The sequence below is a fragment of the Eucyclogobius newberryi genome, unplaced genomic scaffold (assembly GCF_026437365.1).
Source record: "Eucyclogobius newberryi isolate DKJ021-1_F unplaced genomic scaffold, fEucNew1.0.hap1 SCAF_5, whole genome shotgun sequence".
Lineage (NCBI taxonomy): Eukaryota > Metazoa > Chordata > Actinopteri > Gobiiformes > Gobiidae > Eucyclogobius > Eucyclogobius newberryi.
Window position 1 is genome coordinate 40,927,287 of NW_027316167.1, and position 14,547 is coordinate 40,941,833.

The 14,547-nt window shown below is 48.7% G+C and overlaps 1 protein-coding gene across 7 annotated transcripts in view; it reads left to right on the forward strand.

The window, feature by feature from the left end:
* neo1a (neogenin 1a) overlaps nucleotides 1-14,547 on the forward strand; it is a 280,070-nt gene that overhangs the window by 75,681 nt on the left and 189,842 nt on the right. For all 7 annotated transcript variants that reach the window (XM_072465808.1, XM_072465811.1, XM_072465814.1 and 4 more), the window contains exon 2: nucleotides 6,962-7,285. In XM_072465808.1, coding sequence (XP_072321909.1) covers nucleotides 6,962-7,285 — 324 coding nt within the window. The remainder of the gene's footprint in view (nucleotides 1-6,961; nucleotides 7,286-14,547) is intronic.

The following is a 14,547-nucleotide window of genomic DNA, read 5'->3' on the forward strand; positions in this document are numbered from 1 at the left end:
AAGTATGAGAAGCCGCCCTCTGGCTTTGTCCAGACCCCAGCTCAGTGTTTGGGGCCTGTTGTTTGGGGCCTGTTTTGGGCCTGTTTTGGCCCCGCTGGCTGCAGAATAGCTCCTTCACTGGAGTGAGGTCGGCTCTGTCTCAAGTGCCGCTCAATAAGAAGTCCCAGTCAATATGGCGGCTCCCAGGGGCCGGTCAATGAGCCGGGAGCTTCCTGCTGCACTGTGAGCCCAGCACAGAGGACAGGGGGTCTTTGTGCAGGGGCCAGGCTCACTCAAGGCTTCTGCTCTGTCAAAGACAACTAGAATAGAGAGACGGAGCGCTGCGTGTGCTCAAAACGCTCTGAACTCTGGGAACCAGTTCTTTTAATCCACTTTTGTCCTCAGAGTGTTTTTGGAGTTGGCTGATGTCATTAGGTGTTGCTCTGGTGCTTTAAAGCTGCACTATGTCACTTTTGGAGGGCCTGTCATTGCTAGAATGTTCCACTGTATGGCATTGTACTAATATATCTCTATGGAAACGAGCAGGCCACGTATTCCTTTAGCAATAAAAAGTTATGTTTGTTGATCATTTGTTGATTCACCTTTTAAAAGCATTTTCAGTGACAATGGACATGAAAAGTAGATTATGATTAAAAAAAATAAAAAGCAGCTCCGGTAGTAAATGACCCATTCATTTCCCCCAGAGACGATGAAGCTAACGAACCAGCAACGTGCTAACTCGTGCTAACAGCATCAGAACTGAAACGTGACACTCTCACATGGACAGGACGAGTGTGACCCGTCTGTGGCTATAAGCTTTATTTATTATGACTTCTCTTTAGCAGAAAGTCCATGGGAATCGTGGGTGAGAAATGTACCAGAACCAAGTGGTGAGGGGTTCTGTCCGAGTGGTGCAGGGGCCACGTGTTCAGGCTGTGGCCCCTCACATCCCAACATCATCACCACAATCATTTTAATTTTAACCCGTTTCTAATTTGGACCGTTCAGATTTCAGTGGCGATGTCCAACTGTGATGGAAACGCCCGTTTTAGGCAGCGCGCCGTGTTCTAAAGCGAATGTCTGAGCGCGTGAGCAAAGTGCAATACGCCATCGGTGAAACAGACGAGCTCATTCTGCCCGTTTGCCTGGGGCCGGTCAGGGGCCCCCGTCTCTCTCAGACAAACGGGTGGTGTGCAGCGCTCGGGTTCTCCGCTCTGCGCCCGGCCCATACATCACAGCCCGACACCGTGATGTGCGTCCTGACGAGACGCCGCTCGGAGACGCCGCGTTTTAGCCCGTGTAAAAGAGTCTGGTGAAAGGCATGGTTTTTTCAATGGGCCCTTAAAGGGAGGTTTAAAGGGACGTTTAAGGGAGGTTTAAAGGGAGGTTTAAAGGGACGTTTAAGGGACGTTTAAGGGACGTTTAAGGGACGTTCAAGGGACGTTCAAGGGACGTTTAAAGGGACGTTTAAAGGGACGTTTAAAGGGACGTTTAAAGGGACGTTTAAAGGGACGTTTAAAGGGACGTTTAAGGGACGTTTAAAGGGACATTTAAAGGGATGTTCTGGTGTCATTAAGGAGCTGGACGTGGAGCAGAGCCGTGTCTTCAGTCCATCTTCAGTGCAGCGTTTGGAGCTGCTGATGGTTCAGCTCTGACTACAAGAAGTAGGAATGTTGCAGTATTAGTACTTTAGTAATAAGTTCAGACGCGCGAGTGAAATGACAGTAATGATTATAAATGAGTCTGTGTCATCTCAGGCTGTTCCGTGTCCAGATGATGATGATTCTCTCATTCAAAAGGGAAAAGCCAAAGATGGTGAAAGTCAGACATTTTCCTTCATCTTGTGAAAAAGATCGTTTGGTCGATGGATTTAACGGCAGTTTTCACACAGTCTGAAATATCAGGCTGTTCAATGAAAGTTATTAAATGTGGTACAATTTCAAAAATAGTCACTTGACAGTGAATGTCCAGCTCTTCTGCTGCGAGTTTCCATCATTATATTATATTATATTATGAATTGCATTGGGGACATGTTTATGCTGCATGTTCATAAATGGCTGTACATTAAGGTGCCACACTTTAATTGGACTGTGCTTTATTCATGCTGAAAATGTAAAGCATTTACTCCAGGACTTTTCTCTTCATGGATTGAAATGGAAACATTTCATTATTTCTCACGATCATTTTCTGACCTGGCCATCTTTCTGCAGCGGCTCTCGTTGCCGTGCCGACATGGGTGTCACATGGGTGTCACATGGGTGTCACATGGGTGTCACATGGGTGTCACATGGGTGTGGACCAGCAAAAGCAGATGGTTTTGCTGAAGCTAAGCCGTCCCCCGCTGCTCCGGTGATGGGGATGAAACCTGTGACAGGGGCTCAGATGCCACCTCCCCCACCTCCCCCACCTCCCCCACCTCCTCCACCTCCCCCACCTCCCCCACCTCCTCCACCTCCCTCCCCCTCCCTCCACCTCCCTCCCCCTCCCTCCACCTCCCTCCACCTCCTCTGCACTCAGATTGGGCGACGCTCCCTGCCCAGTGGACACTGGCCAGAAGACCAGAATATGGAGCAGAGCTGCTGCTCCTGCCAGCTCCTGTCAGCTCCTGCCAGCTCCTGGGCTTCAGAGAGCGGGGATGATGAGGCCAGCGTGGGGCCCGTGGTTCCTCCCACTGGCTGGCCGCTCTGCTGTCGGCCCATCTGTCAGTCACACGTGCAGGAGAATGTATTTACGCTGGTTTAGGTTCAGGTGGAGAACGGAGTGACCTTCAGGTGATCCTTAAAGACGCAACAGAGCGCGAGGACAAAGAGTCTCATCAAAGTCCCAATTTGTCACAATGTCCTGCAAATTTGTCCATTTTCAAATTCACAATCGAAGTGTTCATTTGTGTTCTTTCCGTCCTCGACAGTCTCTGTCCTCGTCTCGTCTCCTCGTTATTGCCTTTCGCTCCATGTTCCATCTGTTGTTTCCATTGTTGGACTTTGTGGGGTTTGTGTCCAGATAGTTTTTTCTTTAGTTTTGGGGTCTTCTTGCTCCATCGTGAAAGTTCTTTTTACATTCCATTCTGAGGCTGCAGATGGACCAATCGTGACCAGTTTACGATAAAGAATAGTCCGTTATTATAACACACTAATGCATGTTAACATATTTATGATCTCTGATCATTGCTACACTTCAAGATTTGCTCTAGAAGCTTCAATCACCACATTTCAAATGTAAAAGTGCAATAGAAATAATCACTTGACGACTAAATGAAACGTACGTCTCTTTTCCAGACTGAGAGAAACTGATCTGCCTCGTCAACATTCTGCTAAATGTTCTTCTCTTTTCCTGCCGACATTTAGACATTTGAACTGTTTTAAGCATCAGCAAATCTGTTTGGTGTCTAGAGATCGGACAGTTTGTCATTAGTGCTTCAGAGGCACATCGCTCTGGAGAACACTCGGGAGAACGCTCAGAAGTTCCAGACACGAGCTTGACTCTGTTCTTGCTCAAATGTTTTCTGCTTTTATAGGTTTTTGTGCTGGTTTGGTTCATCACGAGGGAACGAGCTGCAAAACCAGAGGATTTTTCCATTTATAGTTTTGGTCCAAACATTCAATACCATAAATAATAGAAGACCAAATGATCCTGAATGTGAACTGCACAGCCATGTCCAGTCGTGACCACAGCGTTGTCCAGTCGTGTCGTGACCACAGCGATGTCCAGTCGTGTCGTGTCGTGACCACAGCGATGTCCAGTCGTGTCGTGACCACAGCGATGTCCAGTCGTGTCGTGTCGTGACCACAGCGATGTCCAGTCGTGTCGTGACCACAGCGATGTCCAGTCGTGTCGTGACCACAGCCATGTCCAGTCGTGTCGTGACCACAGCGTTGTCCAGTCGTGTCGTGACCACAGCGATGTCCAGTCGTGTCGTGACCACAGCGTTGTCCAGTCGTGTCGTGACCACAGCGTTGTCCAGTCGTGTCGTGACCACAGCGATGTCCAGTCGTGTCGTGACCACAGCGATGTCCAGTCGTGTCGTGACCACAGCGATGTCCTGTCGTGTCGTGACCACAGCGATGTCCTGTCGTGTCGTGACCACAGCGATGTTGTGTCGTGACCACAGCGATGTCCAGTCGTGTCGTGACCACAGCGATGTCCAGTCGTGTCGTGACCACAGCGATGTCGTGTCGTGACCACAGCGATGTCCAGTCGTGTCGTGACCACAGCGATGTCCTGTCGTGTCGTGACCACAGCGATGTTGTGTCGTGACCACAGCGATGTCCAGTCGTGTCGTGACCACAGCGATGTCCAGTCGTGTCGTGACCACAGCCATGTCCAGTCGTGTCGTGACCACAGCGATGTCCAGTGGTGTCGTGACCACAGCGATGTCGTGTCGTGTCGTGACCACAGCGTTGTCCAGTCGTGTCGTGACCACAGCGTTGTCCAGTCGTGTCGTGACCACAGCGTTGTCCAGTCGTGTCGTGACCACAGCGTTGTCCAGTCGTGTCGTGACCACAGCGATGTCCAGTCGTGTCGTGACCACAGCGATGTCCAGTCGTGTCGTGACCACAGCGTTGTCCTGTCGTGTCGTGACCACAGCGATGTCCAGTCATGTCGTGACCACAGCGATGTCCTGTCATGTCGTGACCACAGCGATGTCCTGTCGTGTCGTGACCACAGCGATGTCGTGTCGTGACCACAGCGATGTCCAGTCGTGTCGTGACCACAGCGATGTCCAGTCGTGTCGTGACCACAGCGATGTCGTGACCACAGCGATGTCCTGTCGTGTCGTGACCACAGCGATGTCGTGTCGTGACCACAGCGATGTCCAGTCGTGTCGTGACCACAGCGTTGTCCAGTCGTGTCGTGACCACAGCGATGTCCAGTCGTGTCGTGACCACAGCGATGTCCAGTCGTGTCGTGACCACAGCGATGTCCAGTCGTGTCGTGACCACAGCGATGTCCAGTCGTGTCGTGACCACAGCGTTGTCCAGTCGTGTCGTGACCACAGCGATGTCCAGTCGTGTCGTGTCGTGACCACAGCGATGTCGTGACCACAGCGATGTCCAGTCGTGTCGTGACCACAGCGATGTCCAGTCGTGTCGTGACCACAGCGATGTCCAGTCGTGTCGTGACCACAGCGATGTCCAGTCGTGTCGTGACCACAGCGTTGTCCAGTCGTGTCGTGACCACAGCGATGTCCAGTCGTGTCGTGTCGTGACCACAGCGATGTCGTGACCACAGCGATGTCCAGTCGTGTCGTGACCACAGCGTTGTCCAGTCGTGTCGTCTTCAAATGGAAAGAGGACGAGCACAAAGAGCTTTTATTCAGACGTCTGCGCGGCTCATGCATTTATTCCCTTATGTGTGAGTGAAAGACCTTCTGCTCCAATTATCACTGCCATGTTCTGCACCAGACCGTTACCCGGGCCCCCAGACCGTTACCCGGGCCCCCAGACCGTTACCCGGGCCCCCAGACCGTCACCCGGGCCCTCTCCCGGGGACTACAGCCTCTGCTGCTGTTTTAAGTTCATAAAATCAGGTTTCCTTCAGTTTTGTCCTTGGGCAAGACACTTGCCTGAGTGAATGTTAAGGACAGCCAAGTTTACTCAAGCCCAAGGGGAAACAACAAGGGGAGGAAACAAGGGGAGGAAACAAGGGGAGGAAACAAGGGGAGGAAACAAGGGGAGGAAACAAGGGGAGGAAACAAGGGGAGGAAACAACAAGGGAAAATGTGTGGAGAGAGGATGGGAAACTACTGTAGCACTTAAAGAATCTGTTTTATTGTATGAAAAGCACGATTAATCCAAATCCAAGCTGTTTAGTTGTTTATTTAGTTGTTCTTTATGTATTGAATTGAGTCAGGTTAGTTAGTTGGTTGGTTGATTTTTCCTCACTTCCTCCTTGCTTCCTCTCTCTTCCTCTCTCTTCCTCTCTCTTCCTCACTTCCTCCTCACTTCCTCCTCACTTCCTCCTCACTTCCTCCTCACTTCCTCCTCACTTCCTCAGGACATGTAGCATGTCCAGTGCAGGCCACTCTCTAACTCTTGCTCTTCACACTCTTTCGTCCGATGCATTATTAAAACAGCTCTGTGGCTTCATTATTTCCCTTTTCTCTCCTGATAATTGGTGTTATTTATCTAAACAATCCCGGTGTGTGTGTGAGGTGTTAGGGCGGGGCCGCTTGAATTATGAATGAGGACAAATGCAAAGCGATTAGCCGCGCAGTGACTTGGGCAGGAGCCAAGACACTGCAGCGCCCTGTTCCCCCAGTCCGCCCTGTCCCCCCAGTCCGCCCTGTCTCTCCTGTCCCCCCTGTCTCCCCTGTCCCCCCGCAGGATCACAACTGTTGACTCTCCACTCTCTCTTTCTCTCCCCTCTCCCTCCCGCCCGCCTGGGGGGAGGAGGGAGGGGGGGAGGGAGAGGGGAGAGAAAGAGTTAAATGGTCAAATGAGTCAGTTCCTCTGGTCCAGTTCTTCTGGTCCAGTTCCTCTGGTCCAGTTCTTCTGGTCCAGTTCCTCTGGTCCAGTTCCTCTGGTCCAGTTCCTCTGGTCCAGTTCTTCTGGGGCGTGTTGTGGTTGTGCTAATGAAAAGCTGGAGCTGCAGGTTCTCTGCTCGAGCCCGTGTTTCAGAACTCTTTTGCCTGATATGTACTTTAGAGTTGGGGGTTTTGTCCCTGGGCAAAGACACATTTGTGAGATATTCAGAAATGGAAAGTGTTGTCCAGCTCTGCTCCTGCATGAATGCTGCGCTGTGGACACGCTCTGCTCCTGATGGTCCTTGAGCGTTGAAGGACTGGTCAGATCCTTATGGGGACAATAAATCACACCATCGCCGTGACAACCTGACAAATATGTGACTGGTTTTGCTGCAGTGGTGTTTTCACTGTAATCAGCAGCTACAGAACAACAATAACTCGAGTTTGAGTTGTTGTTATGTGTATTTGTGCGTTTGGCTTGCTGACCGGTGCTAACATCCGGATGTCTGTCCCCTGCAGGTTCTCCCGCCCAGCTCTTCACCCCCTTCTGGTTCACTGAGGAGCCCCAGGACCTGGTGGCCACACGGGGCGGCCCGGCTCTGCTGAACTGCTCGGCCCACAGCGGAGCGGCCACAGCCGTGAGGATAGAATGGAAGAAAGACGGAACATTCCTGAGCCCGGCGGGCGACGACCGGCGACAGGTGCTCCCGGACGGCTCCCTGCTCTTCACCCACGTGGTCCACTCCAAGCACAACAAGCCCGACGAGGGGATGTACCAGTGTGTGGCCACCATCGACAGCCTGGGCTCCATCTCCAGCCGCACGGCACGCCTCTCTGTGGCAGGTCAGCACGGCATTGTGGGGGATGTACTTTATTGTGCTGTTTGTTGCTTATGTCTCGACCTTTACATTTGTGATTAGAGTTAAGCCAAAGTCCTTCAAATGTGGGTTATTGAGTGCATTAAAAGGTTGTAATGATATATTAAGACGTTGTGCATCTGCCCTTTTGGAGAGATGGTTTTATGGCACATTTCAGATTGAATAATAACCATAAAGCGTATGGAACTGGACACAGTGTCGACTGCTGTTTGGCTCTTTCAGTGGCTAATGTGGAGCTGAGTTCTGGATTATTAAAAATGTGCTTGTGATGGTGACTCTTTACAGCCTCGCTAAGCTAAGGGGCTAACGCTAGCAACGTTTATTCAGGAGGTTTACGGGTCGACAGTGCGTTTAAGCAGCTCTTTCTTTCAGTCGTGTTGTGTCCAGTTTAAGACCGTTTGCTCTTGTTTCTCACGCTCACAATGCATTGTGGTCTATATTGACCGGTCTAGTGACCATTGCTGGACATTCGGACAGTACAACAAAATGGCATGACCCCTTTCTACTGCCCCAAGTAGGGAATAGTGTGGACATTCAGACACAACTCGAGAGCCAATCGGGAACGAGCTTGTAGAAGGCACTCGTCCCTTAGCAACGAGCCGTGCTAGCTGTCACTCAGACCTGTTGCCAGGTTTGTTCATATCATGATTTATGAGACAATAACATCAGGACGATGTAGTGAGTTCATTCTGACAGCAGCAGTCGAAGGAGAAGACGACGATTCAAGTCCTGACAAGAACGTGTCGTCCTCCTAACACTAGGTGGCGATGTGCGTCGTTTCAGCCACTAATACAACCCCCCCATTCCAGTCGACCTTTTGTGTCTCATATAAACAACTGCATTTTGTCGTGTTCTTCTTGTGTGGTTGTGTTCTTCTTGTGTGGTTGTGTTCTTGTGTGGTTGTGTTCTTCTTGTGTGGTTGTGTTCTTCTTGTGTGGTTGTGTTCTTCTTGTGTGGTTGTGTTCTTCTTGTGTGGTTGTGTTCTTCTTGTGTGGTTGTGTTCTTCTTGTGTGGTTGTGTTCTTCTTGTGTGGTTGTGTTCTTCTTGTGTGGTTGTGTTCTTCTTGTGTGGTTGTGTTCTTCTTGTGTGGTTGTGTTCTTCTTGTGTGGTTGAAGTGTTTACACACGAAGACGTCTGATTGTATCGGATTAAAGAAACTATTCGTTTTTTTCGTTTGCATGTGAACGAGTGTGTGAGGGACAATCTCCAATTGTAGCTTCCCCCTCGTGTCCCTTTTCCTCAGTGTCCCTACCCCTCGTGTCCCTCCTCCTCAATGTCCCTCCTCCTCAGCGTCCCTCCCCCTCGTGTTCCTCCTCCTCCTCCTCCTCAGTGTCCCTCCCCCTCGTGTCTCTCCTCCTCAATGTCCCTCCTCCTCAGTGTCCCTCTCCCTCGTGTCCCTCCCCCTCGTGTTCCTCCTCCTCCTCAGCGTCCCTCCCCCTCGTGTCCCTCGTGATAAATGCTGTAACCAGAGTGCAGGGACAGTAGGTGACGGGGCTGATGAGGTGTGTGGAGCTGGGGCCGTGCTCTGAAATTGGATTTGAGCAGGAGGTGCAGGAGATGCTGGAGAATGTGTGTCTTCAGTGTGGTGCAGAGACTTAAAGAGGCCCCGGAGACGCCCGTGTTGACAATGGGACGGTGCCGTGTAAACCTCTGCATCTCGCGGCCCCTGAGGACGTGTTCTGAGAGTCTGTGTTCCACCGGGTGAAATGAACTGCAGGTTTTGGACCTTTTGAAGTTCTGTCTTGTGTTGTGACCTTAACTGTGGTGCAGACGCAGACCGGCTTTTTTAATCGGCGGCCGATTGATCGATGCATCTCTAACGCTTAATAAATTAGACCTCTAGACACACGCTTCATAGATGAGACCCCTGTACACACGCTTCATAAATGAGACCCCTGTACACACGCTTCATAGATGAGACCCCTGTACACACGCTTCATAAATGAGACCCCTGTACACACGCTTCATAGATGAGACCCCTGTACACACGCTTCATAAATGAGACCCCTGTACACACGCTTCATAGATGAGACCCCTGTACACACGCTTCATAAATGAGACCCCTGTACACACGCTTCATAGATGAGACCCCTGTACACACGCTTCATAGATGAGACCCCTGTACACACGCTTCATAGATGAGACCCCTGGACACACGCTTCATAAATGAGACCCCTGTACACACGCTTCATAGATGAGACCCCTGTACACACGCTTCATAGATGAGACCCCTGTACACACGCTTCATAAATGAGACCCCTGTACACACGCTTCATAGATGAGACCCCTGGACACACGCTTCATAATTGAGACCCCTGTACACACGCTTCATAGATGAGACCCCTGTACACACGCTTCATAAATGAGACCCCTGTACACACGCTTCATAGATGAGACCCCTGTACACACGCTTCATAATTGAGACCCCTGGACACACGCTTCATAAATGAGACCCCTGTACACACGCTTCATAGATGAGACCCCTGTACACACGCTTCATAAATGAGACCCCTGTACACACGCTTCATAGATGAGACCCCTGGACACACGCTTCATAAATGAGACCCCTGTACACACGCTTCATAGATGAGACCCCTGTACACACGCTTCATAAATGAGACCCCTGTACACACGCTTCATAGATGAGACCCCTGGACACACGCTTCATAAATGAGACCCCTGTACACACGCTTCATAGATGAGACCCCTGTACACACGCTTCATAAATGAGACCCCTGTACACACGCTTCATAAATGAGACCCCTGTACACACGCTTCATAAATGAGACCCCTGTACACACGCTTCATAGATGAGACCCCTGGACACACGCTTCATAATTGAGACCCCTGGACACACGCTTCATAAATGAGACCCCTGTACACACGCTTCATAAATGAGACCCCTGTACACACGCTTCATAGATGAGACCCCTGTACACACGCTTCATAGATGAGACCCCTGGACACACGCTTCATAAATGAGACCCCTGTACACACGCTTCATAGATGAGACCCCTGTACACACGCTTCATAGATGAGACCCCTGGACACACGCTTCATAGATGAGACCCCTCTACACACGCTTCATAAATGAGACCCCTGGACACACGCTTCATAAATGAGACCCCTGGACACACAGGATTGTATTGCTTTGTAGTAGTCGACCTCTTTTGTACATTGAGTTTTCAAATACATTGTCAAAACAGATAAATGTTTAAATGACTAGAATATTTACAGATACTTGAAAGGGACAGTGCAATAAGTGAAAGAGTCAAAGAGCCAGAATCAGTGGCATTAAGACGTTATTTTTGCTCTTTTTACCACTGCATCGATATCTGAGCCGATACTGGAAAATCAAATGGATCAGGTATCGATTCCCTGTGTTTCGATACTGATCTATTACTCCAATTAGCCATTTTGAACATATTTTTTACAAACTTTAACCCAGTAAATGAACAAACCTCATTTCAAACCTCCACACTTCAGTCTGTGATGGGAGTGTAAATAATATACAACACTTTTGTTTAGGTACTTACATTTGATTTACCTAAACTTGACCTAATATTTGTGGTACCACAATCCTCCATGTTGGTCAGGAGTACCTAGCTGGGGTATTAGCCTTTACATACAGATCCATACACCGGGAGAACATGCAAATCACAAATGGCTTGTGCTGGAATTGAACCAGTGAATGATAAATCCACTATTTCTTCTCAAAGTTACATTTCAAATGTCTCATGTTGCCTTTCCTTTCACTAATCTTGTCTCAACGTGTTTGGCATATTACGCCTTGTAATGATGTCGTATTATTGCTTTGTCAAATTCAGTTTCATCCCTTCTATTTTCCTTTGACTTTTGTCTCCCTAAAGCGTCTGTCTTTGTGCACGTCCAGACAGAACGACTCACAGCCGAGTCCAGGAGGAAAGCCTTTTGGCTGGACTTGTGTATTCTGCTGGTGTGGCTGTGAGAGAGGCGGGAGGTGCAGATGATGAGGCGGTCAGAGCCGTGATGGGCTCCTCCCTCGCCCGGGCCGTGAAGAGCAGCACAGGTGAAGCTCGGGCGCTGCACTCGGGGCTGGTTCCCCCATCGCTCTCTGTGACGTCGTCTTCGCTTTGGACACACTCAATGTTTCAAATGAAGAGACGAGATGATTGAGTCCGGTGTTCGGAGCAGTTTGTTGAGTGGGTGAAGTTTGGAGCTTGATGTGGTGAAGGATTTGTATTTGAGGGAAGTGGTTCTGACATTGTAAAGGCTGAGGACTCTTCTGCAGCTGTGGAGGAAAGTACAGCACAAAGATGAAACACGTGTCACGCTAAACCCGTCAACCTGGTTTAACGTTGTTCTGGAGTTGTTTTTAGAATCATTCACGCTGTTGTTTTAATCCTGTTTTCTAGTTGTTTATGCTTTGCACCTTCATCACAACTGTGTGTGCTACATTAGCATATTTTTTCACGGTAATTCACCCTGCTTCCTGTAGATGGAGCGCTAACTCAAATCCTGATTAGGGGCCAGACCGTTAGAAAGTCATTATTGTCATTTTATAACATAAGTAAATGTCCTCGAGAGCAAGTTTAAAGGCCAATAACCTCAAAAAACCTCAATAAAATCCAAATTGTTTATGAGTAAAAACTGCCACATGTTTTTTAGGCTCATGGTTCAAATTATTATCATCATTCTCTTTCTTTTCCGCCCTAACGATAATATAATACATCCATGGCCCTAACCCACCATCGCTCGCCCAAACTCCCCGCCCCCTTCACCCGCCCCCTTCACCCGCCCACAGCCGCAGTGCATTTAGATAACCTTTGTCACCTGTCAGCGTGCTTTGATACAACCGCAGTCTTAGTTTGTCCCTCCCAGCTGCCGTAGTCTTAACGTGTCACCTCATGTTCAGGTTGGCTCTTCGCTGCCGTCGTCGTGGCTCTTTGAAGGGTTCCGGGGTGTCTTGCGCGCTAATCCTCTTTGATGTGTTTGAATGCTCGTTTTGGGGGTACATGGCGCCCCTGGGACATTCCCTGGGACACGCCCTCCTCACAGGGGGCGAGACAGACGGCGTCAGGTTAGCGGGGACCGTCTTTGTGGGAGAGACTTCACAGAGAGCTCATTAAAGTGGCATCTGAATGGAGTGAGAAATGAAACGGCTAAAAACCCAAATGTGATGACGACATTGGGCCGTTTGTCCCGATTCTTTTTACGTTTAGGTTCATTAGCTTAAACCTTACAGAGCCTTAATTGGGTGAAATTCACATTAATTGACCTGACGCTACTGTATACGTTGCTGGTCATCAGCAGCTCTTCTCTTTACGGCTCGACTGATATGGATTTTTGAGGTCCAATGCAAATATGGAGGTCGAGGTTCCAATAACCGATATAACTGACGATATATGATATCTGCTGATCTAGTAATACATTGTTAACCGGCAGCTCATTATTAAATGTGTCAGGCTCCATTCATTTTAAATTGTCTTTATTTAGGTGACATTTACTGTTAGTCATCCTTCTGAAGGGTGTGTCTAAAGTTATGAAATGTATTACTATTGCTTTTATCAAATGAATTGACCAATCAAGTCAATTCATATGGTATAGTTTTCACAGAACTAGACTCCATTTGAGGATCTCCTTTCTCCAATAATCGATTCCAAACACTGAGACACTGTTTACGTGTTGGCCCGGCACAAACGGCCATCACAAAGGAGCATCTGTTTCCAGGACGATACCCGGCCAATCAGATGATGCCAAACAAGGAGCCTGTTCATCTGTGTCCTTCAGACGCTAAACATCTGCTTTTCTCCAGTGTTGGTGAGGGCAATATCAACAAGTTTCCTTTGTTTCACATGCAGATCTCAGAAGTCTCTCAAAAAGGCTAAGCTTATGTTTTAGTAGTTTTACTGGTGAAATGTCTATATAGGGCTGAACAGGCCTTAAATCAGGCTCTAAAGCAGGTCTAAAGGTTGGGCTGGGTATTGCCAAGACCCTCGCGATACGATATGTATCGTGATACTTGTATATCCCGATACAATTCCCTCATTATGATACGTATCCCGATACATTTTGGATGAAAAAGGGTTGTAAAAATGTGCCAAATGGGTAATTTTTTACTCTGGATAAGAAAATGTATGACATTTTATTTTAGGGAGTGTCTGCAGAGCTGCGGCCGGAACTGCCATGTTATTTTTGTGCCGGCCGCGCGCCGCTATTTGACCGCGTTTTAGCGCCGTTTTAGACCGCGCCGGGTTAAGGTAAGGTTTAAGGTTTAAGGTTTGAGGTTTAAGGTTTGAGGTTTAAGGTTTAAGGTTTAAGGTTTAAGGTTTAAGGTTTGAGGTTTAAGGTTTAAGGTTTAAGGTTTAAGGTTTAAGGTTTAAGGTTTGAGGTGTGAGGTTTAAGGTTTAAGGTTTGAGGTTTAAGGTTTAAGGTTTAAGGTTTGAGGTGTGAGGTTTGAGGTTTGAGGTTTAAGGTTTAAGGTTTAAGGTTTGAGGTTTAAGGTTTAAGGTTTAAGGTTTAAGGTTTGAGGTGTGAGGTTTGAGGTTTAAGGTTTGAGGTGTGAGGTGTGAGGTTAGGGTTAGCCATGAGGCTATATCGGGCTATAAGGGAAATGCCGCGCCTCTCCAGCCACGGCCTTTATTCTTATCCACAAAGCACTTATTTATAAATCCATTCTGCTCTAATAACTTCATACATCCAACTGATCCAAATAGAAATATAAGATACACATTGTAGTCACCTCGACCAGAGGAGCTTCTGATCAGGTCCACAGCAGTGAAGTACCTGATGTACTTGTACTTCTTACACACACTTTCACAGAATGAGCCTGTTCACTCAGGGAGGACATTGTTTCCTTCAAAGCCAAAATACTTCTCGCTGTCTCCACTCTTGGCCTGCGTTCACACCTCTTCTTTGCTCTTACTAAATCACGCCTGTGTCCACTCCCATTAGCTGCCTTAGCCCCTCGCAGACGCTCGTTTCCTCTTTATTATCCCTTTGGCTCGGGCCCTTGCCGCTGCTCCAGCACACCCGAGGGCCCCCGGCGAGGCACACATTTCATACCGCCACGGTGGACGCACACAAGTTATAAAGCTGCACATGACAAACAAACGGTTATAAATCTTCAGCGCCACATTCTCCCCAGAAACACTGTAACACACTGTAACACACTGCAACACACTGCAACACGCTGTAACACACTGCAACACACTGCAACACACTGCAACACGCTGCAACACGCTGCAA